This window comes from Anas acuta, chromosome 10, assembly GCF_963932015.1.
Source record: "Anas acuta chromosome 10, bAnaAcu1.1, whole genome shotgun sequence".
NCBI classification, from domain to species: domain Eukaryota; kingdom Metazoa; phylum Chordata; class Aves; order Anseriformes; family Anatidae; genus Anas; species Anas acuta.
Genome location: NC_088988.1, coordinates 12,767,529 through 12,790,430, shown reverse-complemented (window position 1 = coordinate 12,790,430; position 22,902 = coordinate 12,767,529). Strand labels below are relative to the sequence as shown.

Genomic DNA, 22,902 nt, shown 5'->3' with positions numbered 1-22,902 from the left:
GCCCAGAGTTCCCGTAACAGAGCTGGTTTGCGCTGCTGAGGGACGTAGATTTCTCAGGCTTACATTTGTAACGCTTGATGTGCTAATTTCCCTTACTACATAAGTCTTTAGCAATATCACAAAGAGAGGCAGCAAGCCTTGAAAGGCTGGTTAAGCAAACCCGTGCTGCAGAGCCAAACGGCTCCTTCATCGTGGGCCTGATGGGTATCATCTCCTGAGCCAGGCTCTCTCTAAAATACCCCTTACAGTTTTGTTATGCATCAGCTTTGCTGAGATAACGAAAAAGGGGAAATGTGAGGGTGTAAATGTGGTATGTAGCTGTTTTTGATGTCCTCTTTTTGAAGGAGAAAGATCATCTTCACTGGGTTCGAGTGTCTTATCTATGGCTTGTTGGGAAGACTGATTTGGCAACGCTGACTGCTACAAGGGAGCTCAGCATGATCGTGTCCCTTGCCTAACTCCTTTTCTTCTGGTTGCAGGATCCTGTCTTGCCTGATGGAGCACTTATATACAGAAAAGATGGTGGAGGACTGCGAGCACAGGCTCCTGGAGCTCCAGTATTTTATATCTCGTGACTGGAAGTGAGTACTGTAAAACAAACTGTGTCCTCGCTTGCTGCTTGTGTTTGGATGCGTTAGGAATCCCTTCCAAACAGCATCGCTTGTTCTTGTTGAAATGAGAGCGAACTTCTAATTGTGTCAGGTCTGTAGGGCATCACTACCTGCCTAGATCAATAAAAGCAAAAACTGGTGAGGAAAAGTAAAAAGCCTAAGTGGGCATCACCCTTTATACACTTAAAAGAAATGGTGCAACCCTAGGAGGTGCCTTGGGTTTGAGCTCTGAAATTCAACACATCTTTCATTAAAAGAAGTTTCTCTGGCCACAGTGAAGGTCACTTTACGTGTAGGAGGCAGCCAATTTATCTGCTGTGTGCTACAAAAGAGGAGTTAGGAAAACAAGCTACCAAGTGTCACAGAGCTGTGGTTGTAGGAGGTCTCCTGCTCCTGCCTTGTTTGAAACTGTCTAGGTGTGATTACAGCCTGCAGAGTGGACACAATTCCCTTTGGAGCACAACTTTTCCAGCTTTTTCATCAAAACACAGCAGGGCTTTGAGATATCTGCAGAGCCCACTGTGCCTGTGTGGGTTAAGATGACTGCAAGTGGGATATAAATTTGTTAAACATGAGCAACGAGGAAAAAAATAAACGTTTGGCTTTTCTTCTGAAGAAGGTTGAGAGGGAAAGAAATGGAGTACATCAAATGGGGGGGTTCTGCAAGAGATGGAACAATGATTCTCAGTGACCCTGAGGGGAGTGCAAGGCCAGAAGCTGTGGGCTGCAGTTGCTGCAGAGGGCATTCAAATCAGACAGGAAAATCTGAGTCCCAGCGGTACCTGTGGGCAGCGCTGCCGGTAGTTAAGAGCTGATACGCTCTGTGATCTTCTGCTTCTAAAACACACGAAGCTTCACGGACCACAGAACCTACGGCTTCGCGGCTGCTTGTTTAGTCATCTCGATAATTGCCTCCATAGCTAGACAAGAATACTTAATTTTTTTCCTCCTCCTGTTTTTCCCCTTCATCACTGGTTTTCCTGCCTCTGCCATGTTTCCAGCTGAGGCTGGAAATATTATTTGAGCCAAACTTTGATTGGAAGAAAGCAAAAAACGAGTATTTGCATTTTGCTGGGAATAAAGATAATCTTAATTCATGTTGCAGGCAGGGCAGCGTTGGCTCGCCTTTCTTGTTTAACCACTGTGCCCTGAAACTGTTGTACTCGATGCCTAGTGTAGATGTTCAGAATAGAGATCTTCATGGTTTTCTTTCTACTTTTATTGCTGTCAGTATAATTTTGTCCACTGGTATACTTTGATACCTTCTAAAGCATTGTAGAAATCAGGTTTCCATTCCGGAAAGTTGGCAATCTCTGCCTTAGTTTTAATCTAAGTAGGCGTTGTCTTAAGAAATCTGCTCTTGCAGTTTTCTTGTATGCAAAAGTAAGGGACGCTGAGCCTGCAGTTAGCACAGATCCGGAGCAGACAATAATTAATCCAGCTCAGATTTGTATGAAACTGGCGTTTCAAAATGGCAGCAGTGCAAGGTAAATGTAAGATACTGTACGAGCAGAACATGGCATGCACCTACTTCGCTGCTGCTGTGGCACGTCAAGGAGATGACTTCTTTTTTCACATGTCAGCGTTTGGCTGACATGAGGTAGAAGAGAATGGGAAGCACTGAAGATTGGATCTGTAATTAAAGATCTTGATGTAATTTTGCAAGACTATGGAGTTGATCCCAAACTGATGGGCAGGCACTTTGCCACCAGGTGGTTCAGCTGGCTAGGTGCTGCTGCTAGATGATGTGGTGGTGTAGGAAACTTGAGATGGATTTTTCTGCCTCAGAAGCACTTCAGAATGAGAAAGGCTGAAGGTTGGAGCGTGTGAGGTGCCCCAGGAATGGAAGTGCTAGTGGTGACTTCTCTGTCTGCAGGTTGGACACGGTCCTGTACCGCAAGTGTCAGGGAGACGCCTCCCGCCTGTGCCATACCCACGGCTGGAACGAGACGAGCGAGCTGATGCCCCCAGGGGCGGTGTTCTCCTGCCTGTACAGGCATGCCTACCGCACGGAGGAGCAGGGAAGGAGGGTAAGTGCTGGCCTGCAGCCTTCTGCTGCTTGATTTGTGCTATGTGCTGGTTGCAACCTGCATCTGGAAGTGGGACTCGCTGTGCTGCAACTGCAAGAACTCTCAGGAGCTGGTAAGAAGTTTTACCACGGGCATTTCTTGAGCTAGTTCGAGTGCCCAGCTCCTCCTCGAGCGTGCCCTGAAGGTCTGTGTTACTGTTCTGGTAAGGCAAAACGATCACACTGAGATGGGCCAATTGTCCCCAGGGGGAATTGTGTGCTGACAGCTCCTTGTGAACATCTGCACAGACACAGCCAGTCCTCCCTCCTCTTTCCAAAGCGTAATGTGATTCCTTGCAGATAGCTAGCACAATGGGTTTTATGCTAAAAGGCCTTCCCAAGCCCAGCTTTCCTCAGCTGTTTCTAATTAAGTTTGGAATTGAGTGCAACTTCAGATTATAGTCTGTTAAACTCTTCCTATTGATATAAAGCACGCTTTCAATTCTTCTCTTCGGAGCGTACTGTCCGGGTAAATGTGCTTATGCTGCCTTGAAAGAAGACAGTAGGGATCTGACTTGCTGCCCTGCAGTCTGGAGATCTGCCATTGTCACGTTGGTTGGGTTCAGAGCTACTCTTTTCAAGTTTGCTGCCCTCTCGTGCCTTTATCAAGACACTCCCTTGAAAGCAGCTGGGTTCTCCGTTCCGTTTCTTGTGGCACTGTACTGTACACGGCCCCCAGGAGTTGGGGTTACACAATGGGCTGGCTTAAAAATTAATTTCTACAGTTTGGTATAAAAGGTCTGTTGTGGCAGAGGTCAAGTATTGATTGAAAGCGTCTCACTTGTAGGAATATTTTTTAATGCACTTGCTTAGCGTGCTGAGTTGAGACTTTTTAATTCCATTTTATATTAGTGCTGACCAAAGAAATCAATAGCCACCCTGCAAATAATATCAGAGAGAAAAGGCTGTTAAATGTATTTTTCTTTTAGAAAGTAGGCCAAGGGAGCAGCTGTCATTTTGAAATTTAGTGTTTGAAAGCAAGCTCATTAGAGGTTGTATCTCTACTTTCTGCGGTGCTGTCTGTGAAATGCCAGCTAAGATCCAAAACCCTGGAAGTTGTGTGTAACGTTTTAAGCTGTGACCGGTGCACTTGAGGTCTGGCAAGCACCACAGCAGTATCCCTTGAATTTTCTACAGTTAGTCTGTTCCTCAGCTTCGACAATGTTTGACAATTGCTGGCTCTGTTATGCCGCAGTGGGGATTGCTGAAAGGAATTTGTAGCTGGACTACACTGCCTTGTGCTGGGCTTCCCTTTTTGGTCTTGAGGACCAAAAGCCATTCTGGCTTTCTTCTCCCTAAGCAGCCTGTAGCTTTGAATGAAGAGGAGATGCAACAGATAATCTAGGGACCTTTGCTGCTTTGACATCTTAAACCTTCTCTTGCTTTTGAATTTCCTTTGATGGCAAGAAAGGCGTGACAAAACTCCGAACTCCTGGAGGCTGATGGCTCATGTGGGCCCCAACAGGCTCGTGCTGAGCACTGGAGGACTCCTGGGACTGCGGATGGCCGGGCATTTTGTGGTCATTCCAATTAAATCACCTGGCAGTGTCCTGTACACGTTTGGAGACCCCGTGTGCTAAATGCTCTTTGCCCCCTCTGCAGCTATCGCGGGAGTGCCGAGCGGAGGTACAGCGCATCCTCCACCAGCGGGCCATGGACGTGAAGCTGGACCCAGCCCTGCAGGACAAGTGCATGATAGACCTGGGGAAGTGGTGCAGCGAAAAGACAGAGACAGGGCAGGTACTGTGCACGGCACGGCTGCGGCCTCGTCTTCAGAGCCGGGAGGGTGGGAAGGGCACGAGGAGGGCGGGATAAAGGAACATCTCGTAGCTGGTTGTCCCTTTATAGCCCAGATTATATTAAAAATGCATGCAGTTTGAAACATAAACTACACTAGGCTGAGACTGAGGGCATCTGAAGAAGCTTTGCACCAACAGCACGGCTGCAGCGACGTGAGAGGAATGAGATGGGGAAAGGGGACAGCTAACGAGAAGGACTTCATTGAAGCAACCCCACCCTGACTCTTATTTGTAATACTCTATTACGAGCTTGACATTTCCCACATAAACTTTATCCCGTTCCCATTTGGCAAATACTGACATGCTTCCTGTGTTTATAGAGAGCTGAGCTAACATCTGCTGCTCTTTAACAAAGTTTCAACAAATACTTTCATGTTAAATTGCTGTGCCCTAGCATAGCTGTAGGGAAGGAGCCATTCGCCAGCAGATGCAGCAGAGCATACACCATTGACTTTTTGAAGTGTCTATTGCAGACTGGAAGTTTGGGTAATTAACTCCTCATTAAGGTTATGCAAAGGGCAAACTAAATGTGATATTCCAGAAGTGAAAGTGCTTCGTGCGGCTTCTGAGAACAGCGGCAACGTTTTAGACCGGTGCTCTCAGTCACTCTCTGCCCTGTAAAACAAAGCAAAACCTAAACAAAATCCACCAGCACCAAGTCTGGGGAATTCAAACTGGTGCGTTTGTGCAACATGCAAAAATTGTACAACTTATGAAAAATTGTTGGCATGTTTTTCATTTGAATAGGAAAAACATGTTTTTTAAGCGAATACGTTGTTATCAGATAGAAAAATACCATGTTCCCCGTATTCAGAACTGTTAATAATCAAAAAGAAAATACCGATATTGGCTCAAAGCAACTGTTTAACTGCTTTCACATAATATGCTATTTTGGGAGGCTTCTCCTTGAGAAATGAAAGATCAGCGTATTGACAGCATTTCGGTTCTAACACTTGCTGCCAGAGTGCAGATTCTGGGGATATTGCCTGTAATCCTCCATTTATTGTGCAAGTAAAGCTGCAGGACTGCTGATTCTTTTCACCAAATGATACTGTAAAAGGCAAAGGTAGGAAGGAAGATGGTGCTGAGCATTTAGGAGCCTGAACTATGAGTGCCAGTCGCAGGGGCAGCATTAAATGAGATTTAAGACTTTATGAAAAGGAAGGCAGTTTTGTATGTGTTGCACTTTCAAGCCTGAATTTTGAACTTGGTTTCTCAGACCGCATGCTGAAATGTCTGTTTTAATAGGAGCTGGAATGCCTTCAGGACCATCTTGACGACTTGGTGTCTGATTGCAGAGACATAGTGGGAAACCTTACTGAGCTGGAGTCTGAGGTGAGCAGTTTCCAGCCTGCAATTCAGGAGAGAGTTGAGCACGTCTAGTTAAAAATATCATTTTGACACTATTTAAAAAAAAAAAGGGTAGCTGCAGAAATGCACATTTCTGAGATTAAGCAGAGGCCATCTCTTTTACCCTGAACAGTGTTAGTTTTCATGTGAGGTTCTTGAGGAAGAGAATGGAACAGCAGTTAAGGATTGTAAGCAGGAGAAATGCCATCACCAGCCTATGGTAGCTTGTGGCACTGAAGCTAGGATGTCTCGAGCAGGTAACACAGTCGCCTTTAGTACAAGTCAAAATATCATAGAATGGTTTGGGTTGGAAGGGACCTTAAAGCTCAGCCAGTTCCAACCCCCTGCCATGCACAGAGACACCTTCCACTAGACCAGGTTGCTCAAAGCTCTGTCCGACCTGGCCTTAAACACTTCCAGGGGTGAGGAAAACATTTCTGGGATTTCATTTTTTGTTCTACTTGCAAGTAATTTTGAGTACCATGTTGCAACTTCCCCCTGGGTCCCAAATATTTTGCAGGAAATAACTACCAGGTGTGTCGTGTAGGGTTTTTCAGTGAGGTCGGCAGCTTTGTTTGCTTTCGGAAGCTGCGTGTTTGACTGTCTTGCACCAAATTGTTCCCTGTACCTCTTCAGTCAACACTGTGCCCTAGGGGACACTTCCTTCAAGCGTTACAAAATGGTTTGCTCAGAACTACCATTAATTTTTAACTCCTACCCGAGTGTAGGGTGCCTTCTGGTGCTGCAGTATCCGATTTGGAGGAGACAGACTAAATTATCCAAGCAGTGAGTTTTTAATCTGTGGAGGCCAAGCTTGTCCCTTAGTCTGGAAGGCTTGTCGTGCGTTTGCCACATTGCTGGCAGCAGTGAACTTCAGCATTTCCAGAACTGAAGGGTGGAGCTGGCTGAATTGCAGCCGAACAAAGGCCCTCTACACTGGCTCCAGTTAACTTGTGACAGTTTTTTTTTTCAGTTTTTTCCTTGTCCATTTACTGTGAAAATGAAATAGTGCATTTTTTTCTGCAGGACATTCAAATCGAAGCCTTGTTGATGAGAGCGTGCGAGCCCATTATCCAGACCTTCTGTCACGTGAGTGCTTAGCAGTCTGAATATCTTTGGGAAAGAGCACTGAGGGAAAGGTTAGAGGCTGTATTATTAGTTCTTGACGTACTTTCTGCTCTCCAGAGGTAAAATCAGAAGTAAGCAGTTACAGAAGTCTTTGATGGGGGCTGGGGGGGGACCAACACAGGAATTCTTAGCTCCATGTGGTACTTTTGCTGTTGTCAGCCCCAGCACAAAAGCTGGAGATGGAAGATTTCCAATTACAGGGCAATTTTAAAGTTACTCTTCACAGTAGATTGGAAATTAAGCTTTTCCTTCCCCTTGCCCCCGAGCACTGCGTCCAGCCACTCCTCTGTGTGCAGCTGCTCACATTGCTGAAATAGCTTCTTACATTGCTCTAGGATTGAGTAGTTACAGAGCAGCAGAGGCACCTAAATGTAATATTTCATGTAGGCATTGAGCCTCTGCATTGTTTTCTCATGAGTGTAAAGCATGCATGTGTCTGAGACAATTCTTTTCTGAACTGTATCTGTAAATGCTTGTGTGTTACGTGGTCAGTTGATGGTGAGTGCAAGCTCACGAGAGTGAGACTGTAAATTCCGCTGCTCTCAATTATTTCCTGGTCGCAGTGTGCTAAAGGAGTGTAAAAAATCATGACTTGGAGGGAGTAGCTCATTTTTTAAGCCTTTTGTGTGTCCTTCAGGAGGTTGCAGATAACCAGATTGATTCTGGGGACCTGATGGAGTGTCTAATACAGAACAAACACCAGAAGGAAATGAACGAAAAATGTGCCATCGGAGTTACTCATTTCCAGCTGGTGAGTAGTGCTTTTCTGTGCTATCAGTGGGAACTGGCTGTGTGTGTTGAGGGTGTTGACAGGAATTAGCTAATTATGAAACCCTTTCCTTTTCTGAGATTGATTTCCAACTGTATTGAAGTTGCTTTTGTGAGTTCAGACAACTGTACTTGCATGCCTGGTCGTAAATGGTCACTTCTGGAGATGGTTTATCCCCAGGCCCTCCTCCAGCCTGGCATACGGTAGGCAGGGTCCCAGCTTCTTCATTCCCCTTGCTTCCACGTGGATAAGTTGTGGCCAGGAGCATCTGCTGATTGTGTGATTCAACAAGTGTCCTTTCAGGCAGCATGTATTTTTTTTTTCCCTCCAGGTGACCAACATTTCTAATTTCTTTTCTCTCCTGCAGGTTCAAATGAAAGATTTTAGGTTCTCGTACAAGTTTAAAATGGCTTGCAAGGAGGATGTGCTGAAGCTTTGCCCCAACATCAAAAAAAAGTAGGTAGTACTTAACTAAGCAGCATCCTGACTGTATAAATGTGTAAAAAAGTTACAAGATATTTCATGTGACAGAAAACATTGGACTTCCTCTGAAGGTTGATTTTTTTTGTGTTTTTCCTTAGTAACTGTCCTGCAGATGCTTAAGGTAGAGGCATTGCCTGCCTCTATTAAAGTACTTCTGCTTTACCCTTGCATATGAGCTTTCCTCTTTATTATTTTTCATGCTCTGAAAATAGCTAGCAATCACAATTTGTGGTCTGCGTGTCCCAGGATGCTCTATATCCTTGCTAGATCCATCATCCTCCCAAGATACAGGCTACCAATGTTTCAGTTGCTGAGCTGGAAAAGGAAAACACTGCACTTGCTTTAGCTGGCTTGTTCATTTCAGGAGGAAGTTTTTTAATATCCTTCTCCAGCGATGTAAGGCTAAATCACACACAAGGTCGATCCTGTTCATGGGTGGCAAGGCTATTTGCATTTTATGATAGAGATGCCCTTCCCATAACGCAAAAGGGTGGTTTGCAGTGCCATCCATGTAGGTATTCACCTTCATTGTGCATTTCTGAGGCTAAGTAAGGCTTTTCTCAAGTGCCCAGTGACTTGAGGGGAGGTCTTGCTGTGCAGGGAGTGTGGTGGGGTTTGGAATATATTACTGCAGCTGTTGATTTAGACCCCAATTAGATATCATCCAATTTAGACGGTTAATCGTGATCAGTTACTCTATACAGAGCTGTACCCAGGCTAGAAGTAGCCGTAGATCTGGAAGGACTTTTATGTTTAGATCCTTTGTGTAAATTTCCCTGGTGTGGTGATCCAACGCCAGTGCTGGCTGATCGAAGTGGAGAGTACATGGGTTAAAAAAAAACTTCTTTTCTTTTCTGCAGGGTGGACGTAGTGATCTGTCTGAGCACAACCGTGCGCAACGATACTTTGCAGGATGCCAAGGAGCACAGGGTGTCTCTGAAGTGCCGCAAGCAGCTGCGCGTTGAGGAGCTGGAGATGGTAAACACGCATGAAACTCTTGCCTGCCTGCTCTTCTAGCAAGGTCTTTTAGTCAGAGTTTCCTAGCTTGTCCACCCTGGAAAAAAAAAAAAAAGAAGCTCATTTGTAAGATGTATCTAATTTATTTTTATTCCGCTCCTCTCTTACAAATCCAGGCTCAATTGACCTTCACAGTGAAAATACTGATGGTCTACTTCAGTGCCTTATGTATAGTCTCATGAAGGCTAAGGCAAGCTGAGTGGTCATTGGAGTTTCAGCTAGAAATGATGATGTTGGGCATTCGATAGCAATGTGCTGATGTCCTTAAAGTCCTCCAGGAGAGAATACGAGCTTCGTTTTGCAGACTGAGGCAACAAGAACAGATGAATCACCTTGACTCCAGCCCCTCGAAGTTGCTCAGTGGATAAATAGGAATAGTGCTTGTTCTAGTATGCGAGGCTGCCTCTTAGCTTCCTGCTGCAGTACTGACAGCAAGAAACTTGAGGGCTTTATCTGGTAGTTTGGATGTCAGAGCTTCACCTCTCGTAGGCCTGTAGCAGAAGAGGCAGTGCTCTTGCCTTCATGTGGAAGAATTTAAGTGGTGGGCATCACTAAAAGCAGGGAGCTTCATTCACATTCTCTAGATCACCCAACTGATGGTTGGCTATTAAAATTTCCTTTAGCTTTCACCTGAAAAGTTTTAGCTGTCTCAGACGTTTGTGTTGATGCCATTTTAGGAGGAGCAGGGAAAACAACTTCTTAGCTTTGGAATTTGGTTTAAATGGAGAAGACTTTCTCTAGTGTTAAAACAAATGATAAAAACTCACCACCACCAAAAAAAAAACACCAAACAACAACACACAAAACTGATTCACTTACGGATTTGTGTAGCCGAGTTCCCACTGACACCATTTCTTACCCCTAAGAGCCTTAAATTCAACCTGCCTGTTGGGACAGTTGCTTCCTTTTTGAAAGTAGAGGGCTCTGTTTAAGCTTTTGGTTATTATTCCCAGTGAAAAGTTTGTGTTGTAATTTATCCTGCAGACCGAGGATATCAGGCTTGAACCAGAACTGTATGAGGCTTGTAAAAGTGACATCAAGAATTACTGCCAAAATGTGCCGTATGGCAATGCTCAGGTAATGGATCATATTAATAATTTATACTTTAATTTGTGCTTTCATTTCGGAAAACTTGTGAAGATCATTTTTTTTGTCTCTGAATGCAGATTCAGGTTTTCATTTTGATATCACTCAAATCTTTTGTCAGTGTTTTGGAGCATTTCACTTTTTTTTACGAGTTTGCAAGCATTAATAGTGAGGGAATGCAGTGCTGTGAGCAAGGCATCCCTCAGTTAATGCTGATTTTAAGCTATTAGTTATTTGCCAGTTACTGCAAACATTGCTGAATATTGCCTAGGTGTAATCTACAAGATGAGGTTTGGGGTTTTGGAACAGGTCCAGGTGACCTTCGTTTTGTTAAGTTTGTGGGAAAAGATGAGCTTAAGACAAGTGGTTTGGATCAGCCCTGGTAATTGCTTTTTTGGTAAATATTAGCATCGTAAACTTAGCTGCACAAGTCAGGTGAAGATGGTGAGCCAGCAGGGGAGCACGTAGCTGGGTTTGGAGCAGCATATGGCACGATCCTGCCCACGGTGCCTCCGTCATGCCTGTAACACTGTGTTGTAGATCATCGAATGCCTGAAAGAAATCAAGAAGCAGCTGAGCACACGGTGCCACCAGAAGGTGTTTAAACTGCAGGAGACAGAGATGATGGATCCGGAGTTGGACTACACTCTCATGAGAGTCTGCAAGCAGATGATCAAGGTGATGGATAGTGTGCTGATCTGGGGGGGAGGTCGGGATAGGAGAGCCTTTCTAGTGTCTTAAACTATCTGTTTTAAACTTCCCTTAAAGACTTGTGACAAAATGCCTGTGTTTGTTTCAGAAGCACAATTGCTTTTATGCAAAGCAATCAGGTTCCTGACTCTGAATCAGGCAAAGGTTTCTTTGGGGTTCTTTTAGTTTTACGTCCTCTAAATATCAGATCAAAGCCTGTACACTGAGAAGTTATGATTACAGAGAGAAATAACATCGTCAATTCACTGCTGACCTGGCGTGTGCAGATTTTCATCAAGCATGCAATTCTCAACATCTTGAGAATTTGGTGCTCTTCAGAGCAGGTCTGTGCTTTTAAAGGAAGACCTGTAACCTCACTGAAACAGCGAGGATTAGAAAATGCACCAGCCTTACCTTGGAGCTGCAGAATTGGTTTCTAACAGAAGAAACAAATAATGTGGTCTGAATTGTGGATAAGCTGGTTAGCTTTTGGCTATCTCATTCAGGACAGGAATGGAGTTAATATCAGTGACCTGTTCTCAACTTTCTGGTTATCTGTGGTCTTAACTTGCCCTGAATGCTACTAATGAAGTATTTTCTTGTCACTTTGTCCAGCCAGCACTTACACAGAGCAGCAGAGTGCGTCTGGACTTAACGGATTACCTTTCCAGTTCCTAAAATAAAGGGGAACGAAAGCAGCTTGATATGGGATCTAATGCGACGGGCATGTCTTGTAAAGATGTGCTGTAACTTAAGAATTGGAAAAAATCAAAGGCAAATTGCTCTTGATATTACCAACACAAGCTGCAGCCTAAAAACTAGTCAGGACTGTGCGGCTCAGTGCTTGCTCTGTAAGCACAGATATTTGTATTCACGCCCATGGCCAATTTAGAGTGGCTCTGCTCTGGCTAGTTGGAGATACTGGGGCTGGGGAGCAGGGAGCTGTGTGCGCCTCCAGCTCGGGTGTGTGGTTCTGCTCTCTGTGAACTCCTGCTGTTTCAAGTGTTTGTAGTGAAATTTGGACTTTTTTTCTTTGTAGCGTTTCTGTCCAGAGGCAGACTCGAAAAATATGCTGCAGTGTTTGAAGCAAAACAAGAACAGTGAAGTGATGGATCCTAAATGCAAGCAAATGATAACCAAGCGCCAGATTACCCAGAACACAGGTATCCCCCTCTGAAAATACCTAACTGCCCTTTGAGCTGTTGAATTTTCTGCATGGCTGGTAGAGTATTGGCTTCATTTTTTTCTTTCCCAGTTGTCAGTGCACACAGACTTTCTTCCGCCAAGTTCTTGAGGGTCAGCACGCGTTGTTAGGTCTGCTTTACTCCTGAAGCATCGCTTACCTCACAAGTTAAACTGAATTAGTGGGAACATACTATTTTATCCCCCAAATTAAATTTATGGGAAAAAGAATGACATCCAGGAAACTTCTGTCAAATCTCTCTTGGACTGTTAGGTTCTGTGATCTGAGACATCTAATGAAGTTCTGTGTTCTTTCCTGGTTAGATTACCGCTTAAACCCAGTGCTCAGGAAGGCCTGCAAAGCAGACATACCGAAATTTTGCCAGAACATCCTGAACAGGGCTAAGGATGATACAGAACTGGAGGGGCAAGTCATCTCCTGCCTGAAGCTGAAATATGCAGACCAGGTGAGTAGAGCTGATGTATGAAAATCAGGCTGCAGGATTGTGCTGTGCAATTCTCATCGAACAATGTATTAAAATTGGACTCATGGTGTGTTCAGTATATACGATAGGCTGCACGTAAATGAGTTTTTATGCTCCTATGCAGCGTTATAGAATACATAGGTTGAAATGCCAGGTGATTGATTTATGATAATAAAGGTGATCGAATGGGTTAATGACTTTCTCTGCTTAATAGCGTCTCTCTCCAGACTGTGAGGACCAAATTCGAGTGATAATCCAGGAATCAGCTCTTGATTATCGTCTGGATCCCCAGCTCCAGATGCACTGTTCGGATGAGGTAGGAAAAGTAGCTCAGCAGTTGCTTATTTAGGATGGAAACTCCATTGGTGTTTTACAAAGTCGCTTCTCATCAGTACTTGTCACTATGGAAAAATACTGCTTTGCTGTTGTATTAAAAAAAAAAAAAAAAAAAAAAGATGGGGGGAAGGATGGTGGGCAGTTGTTCTCTGGTCTTGTCAGCCTTAACTGGAATACAGTCAGATTTTTGACCTTTCTCTTCTAATAGCTTTAGATAGGCCAGGTCTCAAATATTGCTTATTTCATACCATAACAGTATTTCTGTGTTGTTTTCCTCCCTGCCTCCTCCTCTTCCTCTCAGTACAGCAACACTGACTTCTTGCTGTTCAGTTTCAAAGGGTGCGTGAATCGAATGAGCCAGCTCACATTTGGCTTAGGGGATTCCTGGGGGTAAAGTAGCTCGTGTTCTCTGGCTGTACGCTCTGATGAGCTAATGTATTGAGATATCAGTGTGCTACAAGAAACAGGATTGTCATGAACTACTTCCTCATCTTAAAATACCTTTTTCAAAATAGATTTCCAGTTTGTGTGCTGAAGAAGCAGCAGCTCAGGAGCAGACTGGGCAGGTGGAAGAATGTCTGAAAGTCAATCTGCTGAAAATAAAAACTGAAATGTGCAAGAAGGTAAAGGAAGTAAATTGAACGTGCTCTGAAAGGCATCCTGTCCCTGCAGAAGTTGGTGCTCAAGTATTTTTCCAGATCACAGCCCAGGCCACGTTACAGTCAGTGTGAAGCCAGAGCTCTGGAAATTTCAATTTGCCAGTGAAAATTGTGCCTTAACAGCACTCACTTGGCAATTCCAGGCTTGGATCCTTTCCTAGTTAGAGTTGCTAAAGTTTCCTGTTGCTAATCTGTTTGCTGTTGGTGTCTCCCTTGCACGCTTCCTGAACGCTGAGCGTGGCCTTACTGCAATTCCAGCTGAAGTAGCCCTTGCAAAAACTGGTTTCGCATTTTAGATTAATATGGCAATTTTAGCAAACGTAACTATAAAAGCAGAAACATTTAATCCATCCTAAACCAGCATTTGTACCCTTATCCAGCGACAGTGTCGCCTTTATGATCCTAGATTTAAAAAATGGAGCACCTGTCAGAAACATTGAGCAGTCTGAGCTATGCTGTTTTGTTCTCTCCTTTTTTTTGAGATGTATTTGTAATTTCTCCCTCCCCAGGAAGTGCTCAACATGCTGAAAGAAAGCAAAGCAGACATATTTGTGGACCCGGTGCTGCACACAGCCTGTGCCCTAGACATCAAGCACCACTGTGCTGCTATTCCACCGGGGAGAGGGCGCCGTAAGTACTCGTGCTTTACTCATGCAACCTCTGAGTCCTCGGGGCCTTAAGCTGCCTTTTCTTGCCAGCATTATCTTAAGTACCAGATATTTCTGCTGGTCTTTTGTGGGTAATGAGGTGGAACTGCTGCAGAGGTGGTAGATGCCACTGGTTGAGGGGTGTATCAAGAAACGTTTTGGTTCTCCCTCCTGCCCAAGGCAGGATCAGTTCCGTGATCCTAATGTAATGTTCTTGCAGCCTTATGTGCCATTTTAAAAGAGAATATTTTATGTTCATGTGATTACTGAAAAAAGTGTGACACCAGATCCGTAACCCTCCTGTAAAACCCCTGCTCAGTTAAATGCTGCTGAAAACGAGCTCCTACTACGCATGGGCTGGACTAAGTGGACTCAATTTTTCGGTGATGCTTATCTCCGGCCTGTATCAGCCTCAGACAGGATACAGCTCTCAAGCTCATAAGAGCGTTACATTAGACTGTATCAAAAGCTTCACTGGAACTAAGCTGCTTCTCTTACAGAAGCAAATCAGTTTGGTCTCACAAGATTTATTCTCAGCCAATCCCCCTGATCCTTCTTTGTTCATGTCAGTATTTGTCCATGGCTCCTTCCTTTGTTTGGCTATGTTTGACAGGTAAAATTGAACCAAAGTCCTTTGATCCTCTTACTTTCCTTCTCTGCTTAAATATATCACTTTTTTCTTTTCCAATATTACAGAGGATAGGTAATCGTTATTTTCTAAGTTCACCTAGCTGTTAAGGCTTTGCAATTTCGTCAACTGTTTCAAGTCCTCTAGGACTAAGTTCAACAGGTTCCAGCCAGCTGAAATAAATGTAATTTATTTGGTATTTCCTAACCCATTCTCTTCATGTTTGAAGTCAAAACTCTTGCACTGTTGCCGCTATTATGTTAGCTGGCTAGCTGGTACATATGGCTTTTTAAGAAAAGCTGCTGGGTTAAAAAGTTCTGACCTTTTCCATCTTTCTGAGTTGGTCATTAAAAATAGCAACGAAATGTTTTCCTGACTGTTATCTTTCGTGGTGGTTACCGGATGCCCTTCTGAAATTCTGGATATCCTTTATTTATTTCCCGTTTTGTCGGAGTTCTTTTGATGTGTGTTCTAATGTCTTTGCACTGAAGAGATGCAGAAGCCTGTAGCCTAGAGAGGGATCTGCCGCTGCGTGTTTGAACTGCAGACAATTGTTTGAAAAAGTCTGGAGTTAGTTTAAAGTTTACAGCCTGTTTGCTATGAATTAAGTAACTCTTTGCTGCAAAGCAGAAAGCATCCCATTAGGGATTATTCAAATAAGGCATTTGAAGTATAAAACAACAAAAAAAATTGTGCCAGTGTCTCATCTGTGAGCTTACGAAAGAATTTGTGAGTTAGCCAAGCCGCTCTGTAGGCACCCAAAACGTTGTGATCCCATTTCCTTTGCAAGGACTGCGAAAATGTAGGAAGTGAAACCTTTCTAAAATGTCCTTGGTGACCAAGAGAAACTCCTAACAAGCAAAAGGAGACAGATGCACTGTGGACTTTGCTGAGCTGAATTTGATCTTTTTGACTACTAAAGGATAGTGGCACAATTAAAAGAACAGCTTGCTGAAGGTGCAAATCTATGAAACTTTCTAAAATGTCACGTCAATCGCATGAACTACAGTTCCAAGATGTAATGTTAATCTTCTTAGAAGTGAAAATTCTCAAAAAAAATCTCAAATTTCTCAGCCTTTAATAGAACTAAAATGCTCGAATGCTCCTCTGCAGCAGCCCTTCTGCAGCATGTTGTTGAAGTTCCTGTTTCTGTTTTGTAACACCATCTTCTGCCTGTTACAGAGATGTCCTGCTTAATGGAAGCCCTGGAAGATAAGCGTGTGAGGTTGCAGCCTGAATGCAAGAAACGCCTCAACGATCGCATCGAAATGTGGAGCTATGCTGCAAAGGTGACTATGTGACAGAGCTCAGAAAACCTGCTTGGTTTTTGGCACTGGATGTTTCTGTTGCAAGCTGTTTTACTGAAAACCTGAACACTAGAGAAGCTCTTGCCTTTGAATGAAGTTTAGCATTTTGAGGTTTTAGTCCAGAAAAAAAATAGAAATCAGGCCTCGTTATATTTCTGTAACATGTATTTGTGTTTGTCTCCACATCTGGGATGCATTTGTGCTGGTACAGAATCAAAGTCTCTTTTGTGCACGCGGGGCTTGGCCTCCTGTGGCGAAGGTCTGGGGCGGTGAAACGGGGTCAGCAGAGCTTCCTGCTTGTAAAGCTGTCTCCTGAGCAGTTGTTCCTTTCCGTGACACACAACAGGCCTGCTGCTTGGGGATCAAGCCAAACCTGACTGCAGTGGGAGGCCACAGCAGTAGCAGACACTCACCCTGATAAATAACGAGGCTGAGAGTTGTACAAAAAGTGCTGCCCGGTTCATTTATTCCCTTCTCGCCCCCAGGTTGCCCCAGCGGAAGGCTTTTCTGACCTTGCCATGCAAGTAATGACCTCTCCGTCCAAGAACTACATTCTGTCTGTGATCACGGTTGGCATCTGTGTACTCTTCCTGATCGGCCTGATGTGTGGACGCATCACCAAGCGGGTGACAAGAGAGCTCAAGGACAGGTAGAGCCTGGATTGCCTGCTGAAGAAATGCCTGCCCAGTGCCCAGTTTTGTACAGCCCTCCTCTGTATAGTCTACCCACCCCCTCTCGTGAGAGGAGAATTAAAAAAAAAAAAAAAAAAAAATTAGAACAGCAGCAGGTGTTGGCTCAGTTTTCCCATCCTGGATCTCATCCACAGCATCTTCATCCTATGAAAGTTTGTGTGCAACATTGGCAGCCCAGCCAGCAGCTTTTGTTATCCCTTTGTTAGCAGACTCTCGTTGACCTGCCTGTAGACAAGTCTCTGTTGTACTGTTGGAACTGCCTTCACTCTCCAGATCAGACTGATATGACCTGCAGCTCAAGCAGTTTTTAAGTAAATTTTTAAAGAAAGACATATATCTGCATACCAACCATGATTTAGGTAATGGTTCATACTGAAATATAGTCATCCTCTGTGGCTGGGTGAAATCGAGGCAGGAAAATTAAGGGTAAATTGCATCTTACACCACAGTTGGCCTTGTTTTGGACATCTTGCTCATCTTATGTAAAGCATCTTCAGAGCATAGTCTTGGACAACCTAAGGACGCCAGTCGCTGGTGTCATCTAGTGAATATTCTGCTTTTGTTACTGTGGATTTTTTTGGCTGAAAAGATGTCCTCCCTTTTCTTCCTCTGCCGCTCGCAAGATAGAATAAAATACTGACCAGGATCAAATCCTCACGTGAGCTGTACAACTTGTATTTCGGTAGATCAAAGGCACGGTGTAGACACGAGGCACGTAGAGCCTGTCGGTAGCGTGCAGTGCTGCTGTCAGAGGGCATCGAGTGCCCGGATCAGTTAACTCGGCCAACCTTGGTATTAGTGATGATGAAGTAAAATGTTAACACTCCTTTTATTTTACCTTGCTGCTGCTAAGCTGTTCCCCTTCTGAATTAACTCTCTCCGGCGGTACCGACACCCTGGCAGGACAGTGCTTTGTCAGTGATGCGACTGATCACTCGACGTACCCAGTGAAACAGCTCCTCGTGGGCTAGTGCAGGGGTTTGCAGCTGACCTGTCCGGGTCTTGATCGTTTGTATTGTAGCACTGAAGAGTGTTTTTAGGTTTTCCACAACTACAATTGATAAAGGATAGTGGCTGGTGTTTCCTGGGATGTAGGATGTGGGTGCTGGTCCAAAAGGCTACACAGGAGAGGATGGGAAGGTGATGGGTACTGTGTGAAAGGCAGAAATGTCTGGATCCGTAAGGGAAATGGCACATCTGTTAGTTAACATCAGCGTGCACACTTCAGCTCTATAGTTATGCTTCCAGAACCTGATACTCACACCTGAGTGCCCAGGTATCTTGTGAATGCTGCACCTGTAGTTGTGGCCCACTGCCGTCATCTTTCTTCCTCGAGCACCAGGAGGAGTGGAGGTCAGAAGCCACATACAGTGGCCAAAACCCAAGGAGATCGATTGAATATGTTGGTGAAACCCAGAGGTGACCGCACGAGTCAGCCTGTACAGCAGGATGGACGTTATTAGCCCCTTCCATGTGCTCCCCTGTGTGTGCAGCAAAAACAATCATGAGCCTGAACCTGTCCAGCTTGGGCTGATGCTTGAACCACGACTTTATTTTCCCACTTAGTGCACTGCTAGGTAAGATCTGAGGTTCCCAGTTCTCTGTAGTGGTCTCTAGAAGAACAGGGAGACGGTATTGAGACCTTCTGGAATGTGGACCAGCTGATTCTCGTGATGCTGCATGTACAGAATGGCGCATACAAAATACTGTGATGGCTTTTGCTGCCTCTGAGAAGTGCTAGAAAAGGTGTACAAAGAAGCTTTTCGCAACGCCCCTTCATCCCACTCCGAGGATGGACAGCAAACTGTTAGCGATGCACTCTTAGACTTGCTATGCTAGCAAATTTTTCACGAGCCCTTCTGTCTCCAAGTAGTGTGAGCATAAAGCAAGCAGTAGAGAAAGTCTGAGCAGAGAATGTGTACGTGATAGATTCCAGTGAAGTTCTTAGGTAGAACAGAAGTGAAACCTGAATTTTTTCTCACCCCTGTTCCCTGGTGCTAGTAGACCTTAGCTGGCCCTCTGTAAAGGTGAACTGGAACAGCAAAGGGACATTTGGTCACATCTCTCGAGGTAGCACTGGCGTGTAACACCACAAATGATGGTTTGGCAGTTACAAAAGTGGTTTGTTTGGTGTGACAGTCCAAGTGCTGAAATGTCTGCTGTCGAGGTGTGTTCGCAGAGCTACCCAGAAGGGAAGTGGAATCTTTGTGCGGTCTTGCTCGCGTGGCACAAGCCCTGCTTCTTGAATGTGTGTCAGGCATAATTCCTATCAGAGGATTTTTAACCTCCTGAAGCTTCTAAATAACTTCTGAAAAGGCATTTTGTAACCTGGTTAGCTTGATGAAATACCTAATTAAGATGGTTTATTGTCTAAAAGTAGCATCTTCCACTAAATTCCAAATGGCATTGCAGTGAAAATTGTAGGTTTGTAGCTGTAGCTCTGAATGTAAATCATGTTTTGCTCTAAAGGTAACTTCTTTACTTTCTGGCTTTCTGGTTTTTGTTTGCTTTCTTTTTAATTTGGAGAAGGTTAAGGTACAAGAACCAAGCTTCCTCTATTCTTGCAGGCTTTGGAGACTGTGCTGACGTGTTTTGTTGTGACACTTGAGAATCATTAGAACAGACAGCTCTGTTAGAGAGCTGTCCTAAATGGTTTAGAATAGATGCTTTTCCCTGAAATGTGTGCCTAGTCATAGCCAGTGCACCCACGGTGTGCCCCCTGCTCTTTGGAGCAGCGTTCTTTGCCTGGCTGCCTGCAGGCACGGTCCCTGCTGGGTGGCGTGCTGCTGGGACCTTCACCTGAGCTGAGCATCTGCTGAAGGGATGGTTTAGCAAAGTGTCCCTGTGGTGGAGCGAGCCCCAAGCCCGTGCAGGTACCTGCGGTGCCACGTGAGGGGTCTGCAGTCGGCAGTGTTTCTTGCAGAGTCTCTCCAGGGAACATGGTTCAGTGCGAGCGGAGGTGCCAGGAGGCCCTGTGGAGCAAAGGTGGGATATTGAGTGAATTTCTGCTCGGTTCCCTCAGATGTTCTTCCTCGCTGTTAGGGTGAAGGCCCGCCTTTTATAGTGTAACACTGGTCAGATGATCTAGGCCATTTTATCTCTAAGCATTATACCCCATGTTTCAAAATCAGGCCTCCTAACACTGCTAATGACCAAATTTACTTTATTTTTTTCTTTTTTTTCTTTGACTAGAAATTTATCAATCCCTAACTGGAAATGTTCTCCTCCTATTCATGTGTATGCCTAAAAATCCAGAGGTCTCAAAAAGCACAGAAACCCACACAAGTACTCTTCCAAAAATAACCTGGTGCTGTTGCCAGCACATCTTGCCTGCAGGTAACATTTTTCCCCTGCGGGAAGGGAAATCAATGGCTGTACGAACCTGTGCTGTTGCCTTGACTTTAAGGAAGCCTTTTTACTTACGTGATTCCATGGAAAGTACTAGAAATAACTGTGATCAGCCACAAGTCGTGGTGTGGTAGGACTCGGGGTGCCCTTTCCTCTCTCTGACCCTTACTGCTCGGTGCAGGATTCAGTGCAGCCACGTGAGTCTCTTCTCCTTCTCCTGGTTGAGATGAGAGCTGCTGCTAGGGGCAGTTTTCCTCCTGAGGTGAGGGCTCAGCTGTGTTTCTGAGTGGTGGCATGGGTTTAAATGACGTGGGTAAGGAGGGCTGTGCACAACGTGCACCTCGTTACTGCGCTCCAGCTAGCCTGTTGGCGTGCATTCTCGTTGACCTTAAGAAATAATCTTATTTATTGTTATCTAGTGGGTCTAATCAAATCCTTTTGCTTCGTTTCAACATTGGATTCTCCTGCCTTGCTTCTGTTGTTCAGGTTGTTGTAGGAACTGATGTGGGTAGGAACAAAATTCCTGGTGCTTCAAGTAACGTCAGCTGTGTCTGCCTCACTGAAGAGGGTTGAAAAAGCCCTGATGGAGCTCAAATAATCCCGTAATAAAAAGTAAGCATTTCACCCAGATTCTGGCATGTAAAGATCCATGCAAATACAGTCAAGCTTGCTCTGAAAGAATCCACAGTAAGCTCGTTGTATGAAAATAAGGGAGAGGAACGAAGGATGCAGCAGTATGGGAACTTATCATGGGGAAGAGATGTGATAAGACAGAGATCACTTGAATCTGATAACGTTGTAGAGGAAGTGTGTTCAAGTTGGATGGTGACTTCTGTTAAAACACAACTTTATTATTTAGTTGCAAGAAGATTGTAGTACTTTTTTTTTTTGTTAACTTTGTCAGCTTTGTTTAAAAACGGTAGTTTTGAGGTGTGTGTGCGTGAGTGCATGAGCGTGGAGTGGAATCAGGACATTTCATTGAGCACTTCTGCCCCTATGAAAATACCGTTCTGCGGACTCAAAACAGCTTTAGAGGTGGTTTGTGTGAAAACACGCTACTGAGCATGGGCTTTTAAACCTTAAAAGCAGCTGCCAGGTACTGATCTTTGTGCAGTCCTTCCCCTCGGGGGCCAAAACCGCAGGCTCGCCTCCGTTAGTGAGTTACTGTGTGAGGGGACCCAGTTCTCACACAAAAACAAGAATTAGATTGGTACAGCTGTTTTTATCCTATACTGTTAGGATTCTGCTTCATATCCACCCAACGGTTCCTGAATGCTACCTGCAGACTTGCCAGTGTGGGACAGGGAGGAATAATAATATAATCCATTGCCACATCCTGGGGAGAAGCAGCTCGCTGTTCTCTCTTTCCAGAACATCTGAATTTAATATCGTAGCTGATCAAGAGCAAAAGCTATTCCTGGGTGGATCGTCACATCCAGAAATCCCACCACATCCCCCCCCCCCCCCGTCCCCGGTATATTTACTAAATAGAAGTGCTTGTGTAGCTGTCGGCTTGGGAAATACTAAAAATAGAGGAAAAGGGAAAGGTGTGACTTTCGCCCGTAGATTATGCGTTGACACTTGTGCTGAATGGACGTGATCAGAAACTGTGACTAATGTTTGTGTTGGACTGGAAAAAAAAAAAAAGAAAAAAGAGAAATTAGAGGTGTTGGTAGGGGAGGGTAAGAGGGGATCATGCAGGCGCACGTAGTGAGCTCCGGGTAGTGTGTAGGGATACTGCAAGCCTCCCCGAATAGTGTACAAAACAGACCCAACGAATTCATATTGTACAGCAAAAGCTGTTTGAACTTAGGTTTTGTTTCTTTTTTTTTTAAAAATGTGACATTAACAAGACTTTTTTTTTTTGTAAATTGTTTTCCTTTCTGTGTATAAAATCCTGGCCGTTCCTTGTTTTTTTTTTTTTTTTTTACATGTTCATGCTGTGTAATTTTGAGATGTTACTGAGATTCTGAACATAATGTGCATTTTTTCTGTACAGATGAAATGGGAGAATTTAATAAAAAGAGTCTGCAGGTTTTTACTTGTTGTGTTCACATTTTTTTGAGTCGGTGCTGTTGGGGCGCGTTATATGGGAACTGAATGTGCTCATTGAGCTCACGGGGTTCGGGTAAAACCTCTGTGCACCCTTGGGTGCCTGGGGAACCCTATTAGTGGTGTAAAAAACCCAAACATCAGCCTTCGCCTTGTTTTCATCTCCTAATTTCCCCTGAGGGTGGGACACTGCGAGGACACATTTTCTGAGGGGAAAAGGGGTGAACCCCTCAGGCTGTGAGGTAAAACTGGGAGAAAAAAGAGCCGTTTTCCACTATTTTTGCAGAACAGCTCAGAAAAGAGCGAGCTGCCCCCCTCACGCACCCCTGGGGGGGGGGACCCTGAGGTAAAATTCCTGTCAGGAGGGGGAGGGCGGGAAGAGAGGGGCGGGAAGAAAGGGGGCGGGGCTACACACTTGGGGGCGTGGTCATTGGGTTAGTGGGCGGGGTTATGCAAATAGGGGACGTGAAACCAATACGACTGGTGGGCGGGGTTATGCAAATAGGGGGCAGGGCCAACTGCGAATAGCCCCGCCCCCTGTTCCCCGCGCCGGGCCGTGCCTCAC

General features: G+C 44.7%; 1 protein-coding gene across 1 annotated transcript in view; it reads left to right on the top strand.

Moving 5' to 3' along the window:
• Positions 1–22,326, top strand: part of GLG1 (golgi glycoprotein 1) — a 64,893-nt gene extending 42,567 nt beyond the window's left edge. The window contains exons 10-26 of the mRNA XM_068692996.1: positions 480–581; positions 2,488–2,641; positions 4,282–4,419; positions 5,727–5,813; positions 6,855–6,917; positions 7,594–7,707; positions 8,093–8,181; positions 9,069–9,186; positions 10,210–10,302; positions 10,852–10,989; positions 12,041–12,164; positions 12,508–12,650; positions 12,883–12,984; positions 13,520–13,627; positions 14,173–14,293; positions 16,121–16,227; positions 16,731–22,326. Coding sequence (XP_068549097.1) covers positions 480–581; positions 2,488–2,641; positions 4,282–4,419; positions 5,727–5,813; positions 6,855–6,917; positions 7,594–7,707; positions 8,093–8,181; positions 9,069–9,186; positions 10,210–10,302; positions 10,852–10,989; positions 12,041–12,164; positions 12,508–12,650; positions 12,883–12,984; positions 13,520–13,627; positions 14,173–14,293; positions 16,121–16,227; positions 16,731–16,898 — 1,969 coding nt within the window. The 3' untranslated portion in view covers positions 16,899–22,326. The remainder of the gene's footprint in view (positions 1–479; positions 582–2,487; positions 2,642–4,281; positions 4,420–5,726; positions 5,814–6,854; positions 6,918–7,593; positions 7,708–8,092; positions 8,182–9,068; positions 9,187–10,209; positions 10,303–10,851; positions 10,990–12,040; positions 12,165–12,507; positions 12,651–12,882; positions 12,985–13,519; positions 13,628–14,172; positions 14,294–16,120; positions 16,228–16,730) is intronic.
• Positions 22,327–22,902: the final 576 nt, after the last annotated feature.